Source organism: Octopus bimaculoides, chromosome 15 (assembly GCF_001194135.2).
Source record: "Octopus bimaculoides isolate UCB-OBI-ISO-001 chromosome 15, ASM119413v2, whole genome shotgun sequence".
In the NCBI taxonomy this organism is placed as follows: domain Eukaryota; kingdom Metazoa; phylum Mollusca; class Cephalopoda; order Octopoda; family Octopodidae; genus Octopus; species Octopus bimaculoides.
In genome coordinates this window covers 50,628,932-50,633,005 of record NC_068995.1, presented here as the reverse complement: position 1 = coordinate 50,633,005, position 4,074 = coordinate 50,628,932, and the positions used below count along the sequence as shown (strand labels likewise).

The following is a 4,074-nucleotide window of genomic DNA, read 5'->3' as shown; positions in this document are numbered from 1 at the left end:
ATCATTAATGTTTCCTATGAGTTCATTGATCACCAACAGTACAATGACCAGACACGATTTCATGTAAGACCTCAACGGTTGCTGCTGCTGGTATGATGGTGGCACTAGTTGAGAATTAGCTTGCAATGTTCTAGACAAGGGAACACAAATGCACACACACACAATATCTAGAAAAAGGAATGTGAATATGCACACACAGACAGACACAATATCCAGAAAAAGGAATGCAAATCCAAGCACACACATACACACACATGCACATACACATACACGCATACACACACAGTGTCTAGATGTGAGAACACAAATACACATACATAGATGCAATGGTCTTCTTTAGTCTCTGCCTATGAGATCCACTTGCAAGGTTTCAGTTGGCTTGAAGTTATAGTAGAAGCTACTTGCTCAAGGTGTCACGTTGTAGGACTGGCCCACAAAACCTTGACTGAAACAAGTAAAAATAAAAGAACATCCCTCGTTTGTTATGTGCTCAATTAGAACTGTCACCTGTTACATTCAACCCAAGATAAAAATCATGAGACCACATCTACTTTTCCTTAACCCTTTCGTTACTGTATTTATTTTGAGATACTCTGGGTTTCTTTCAATCATTTTTAAATATAACAAAGAATTTAGTAAAATAACTTAGTTATCATTCGGCTAGTGTTAGGAACATAAATTGTGACTAAGGTTTGATGGAAGATTTTAATTCAGAACTTATGAAAACAAGACATTTGTACTACAGAGCCAGAGCCGGTTTTGGCCGGGTTGGTAACGAGAGGGTTAATTCTATTCAAATTTACCACTGCTCATTATGTTACTGTGGCTGCTACTGTACTGAAGCAAACAACTCCTTATATTCTGCCATGATTTCGGCACTTCTTCTGCATAGTTTCACATGTCATCCTTCACTATTAGCTGTCAGTTATTTAAAACTGAGACTAACAAACTGCCACTTAGCATTATATCACAGCCCTAGGCTATGAAATCAACATAGCTCACATTTTTAGCACCCAAATACTTTGACATAACTCAGAAAGTAATTAAATTTAACTCCTCTCCACTCTCCTTATTTTGTGTTGATTTTTTTTTTTTTTTAAAAGAATTTATTTTATTTTATTCTAATTTAATTTCTATGACAGACTAATACAAGTTGCATATCCTTATGTGTTTTTCTTTTTTTTTATTTTGAATGTTATCTTGGAATAAGTAATTTATGACTTATTAGTGGAGATTTGGAACAGTTGCCAAGTCTGTCTCAAATCACATTGTCTTGTCTTTAAAAATAGGACAAATTTTGGATAATTTAGTCTTAGACATACTACGTCTGTGAAAAATAGAGAAAAATAAAACAAGTTAATATAATAACTGGAACTAAACAACAACCACCTTCATTCATTGAATCCTCAAGTATTACTGGTATTCTGCTAAATTTCTAGACTAAAATTGTACATGCATTTGTGTGTTGTGTGTGTATATATCATCATCAGCATCATCATCATTTAATATGTTTTCCATGCTGAGAACTGGTAATTTGGGGAGCGGCACCAGGTTTCAGTCTGATTTGGCATGGTTTCTAATGCCAACCACTCCAAGAGTGTAGTGGATGCTTTTTACATGCCACTGGCATGGGTTCCAGTTACAAAACACCAGCATTGACTTTGATCTCACATGGCTTGACTGGTCTTATCCTCATCTTCTTCATCATTATTTAATATTCGTTTTCAATGGTTTGACAAGCGCTGCCAAGCTGGGGGGCTGCACCCGGTACTAGTCATCTGTTTTGGTATGGTTTCTATGGCTGGATGCCCTTTCTAATGCCAACTACTTTACAGTGTGTACTGGGTGGTTTTACATGGTACTGGCACAGGTAGTTTCTACATGGTGCCTGCCTGAAAGTTTTCTTTACATGGTGCTAGCACAGGTGCCTACAATGTGGCACCATCACAGGTGCCTACAATGTGGCACCATCACAGGTGCTTTTTGTGTGTGTGTGATGATATGATGCTGTTTAACTCCGGGTCGTCTGTGGCAGTGTGATCTATGATTATAGACCACTCCAACCATGACTACACTGTTGTTTCTGGAATAGTGTAACCTGGACATTATCTCCTGTGTTTTTGTTTTTTCTTTTTCATTTGAAGGCAGGGTGTTGTTTGAGGGAGATGTGGCTGCTATTTCTAGGTGGTTGAGTGACCATATAGAAGCTCCCAAATCAATTCAGATTGTGATGATGGTGCCGCTGGTTTTGGTGGTAATTATGACATTTGGTAAATAAATAAGAGTAGAGTCTTTACATAAATATTTCTCCGTTGTCATGGACAAACTAATGTGAACACAATAGGTTTGTCTATTCATGACAAATGTGTAGAATATGTAGTCTATAGCAGTATTTTTCAAGGTGGGGTTGCATGTGTGTGTGTGTGTGTGTGTGTGTGTACTTTAGAATGGAATGTAAGTGACTAGTGAGAATAAAGCTTGCACTAATATTTTAAGTTAAACTGAGAGATTGACATTAAGAAGAACATCCAGCCATAGGAACCGTGCCAGAACTGATATTGGGAATTGATGCAATCCTGCAGGTTGCCAAATTCTGTCAAACCAACTAACCCATCCATGTCAGCATGGAAAACAGGTGTCAAATGATTATGAAGATGAGATGTGTTACAGGTGAAATAAACACCAGAGATGCTCTGTTCTGTGCAGAAACTGCAGGAGCTACTCAGAGGATTCTAAATACATTGCAATACTGGAAAGTAACTTTGTCCATATATGGTGGTGCCCTTTTTTTTCTATTTTTGTTCTTTTTAAAATCTAAGTAGGACATGTGAGGAAAACAGGGTTGAGAAACTCTGGTCTAAAGTCTAAAGTGTATACAATTTAAACAGGAAGATCGTAGAAAGAGCCTTAAATTGCAAGAGGTGATGGTCATGTGAGATTCAGATTTTGCTTGGGTTGCAGTTGTGGACTGTGGACAACCGTGTTGATATGCTTTTCGGCTTTTTTCTTTACTTATCTGAAAAAAAAACAAACTTTTAATTCAGGAGAGAACAGCAGTTCCTATGAACTTTTCCAGGGCCTCTCAGATTGAAAGATGAGAGAGTGGGAAGCAGAAAGTTCTTCCAAAACTAGTGACCTGGCCTGAATATTTGTAAGGGAGTGGCGCTCTGCTAAAAGCAGTCAAGATGCCAAGTGAGGATGTTAAACCGAGTGTCGGGTTAAGTTTACCACCCATGTAAGCCATGGTGGGATTTGAGCTCTGAATGTAAAGACATGGAACAAATACCACAAGGTACTCAGTTTCCATTTATCAAGTCCACTCACAAGGTTTTGGTGAACCCTAAGTTATAAAAGAAGTCTCTTGTCCAAAGTGCAACACAGTGGAACTGAACCCAGTACTATGTAGTTGGGAAGCAAGATCCTTACCACACAGCCACAAGCATAAATCCTTTTGATCTTTGGGATTCAGAAAACGTTTGATTTCTGTGGATGTTAGAGTTAAATAAAGCCATACCTGCAAGGTTCTCAGTTTGCAGGACAATATACTTAACCCTTTAGCATTTAAACTGGCCATATCTGGCCCAGATAGCCTACTTGTTTTATGTTCAAACTGGCCAGGTCTGACCTCTCACACCCGACTCTACAGTGTCATTCTAAGAATAAACGGTCACATCATTGAAATCTCAACGCTCTGAGATAATGCATGATTAATTCAAACCAAAGTGAATAAATAAGAATTACATTTGACAGAATAATCTGAACGCTGGGTGTTTAAGAATCACTTTGTTCTTGAATTGTCTTTGGTTCCAGGAAAAGATGTCTTAGTCTAAAAGCTATTTGCTTCAATACAGCAGGTGGAGGGTGCGTGAAACAATAACAGGAGTGAGGATAATATTCATAGTACATTCATGTGAGGAAGAGGAGAAACTGGTTGTTGTGTCTGCTGTACTGCTGTTAAAACACTCCTATATTATTAGAGAGAATAATTGATCTCACAAACAAAATTATTATTAATATTACTATAATAAAACATGAATTACATGGACCTATAATTTATTATGACCTCTTTTATTT

The 4,074-nt window shown here is 37.6% G+C and overlaps 1 protein-coding gene across 1 annotated transcript in view; it reads right to left on the bottom strand.

The window, feature by feature from the left end:
• Positions 1 to 1,263: 1,263 nt before the first annotated feature.
• The window catches only part of LOC106870778 (protein PFC0760c-like), a 21,378-nt gene continuing 18,567 nt past the window's right edge, over positions 1,264 to 4,074 (bottom strand). Inside the window, exon 5 of the mRNA XM_014916975.1 lies at positions 1,264 to 1,327. Within this exon, the coding sequence (XP_014772461.1) occupies positions 1,264 to 1,327 (64 nt within the window). The remainder of the gene's footprint in view (positions 1,328 to 4,074) is intronic.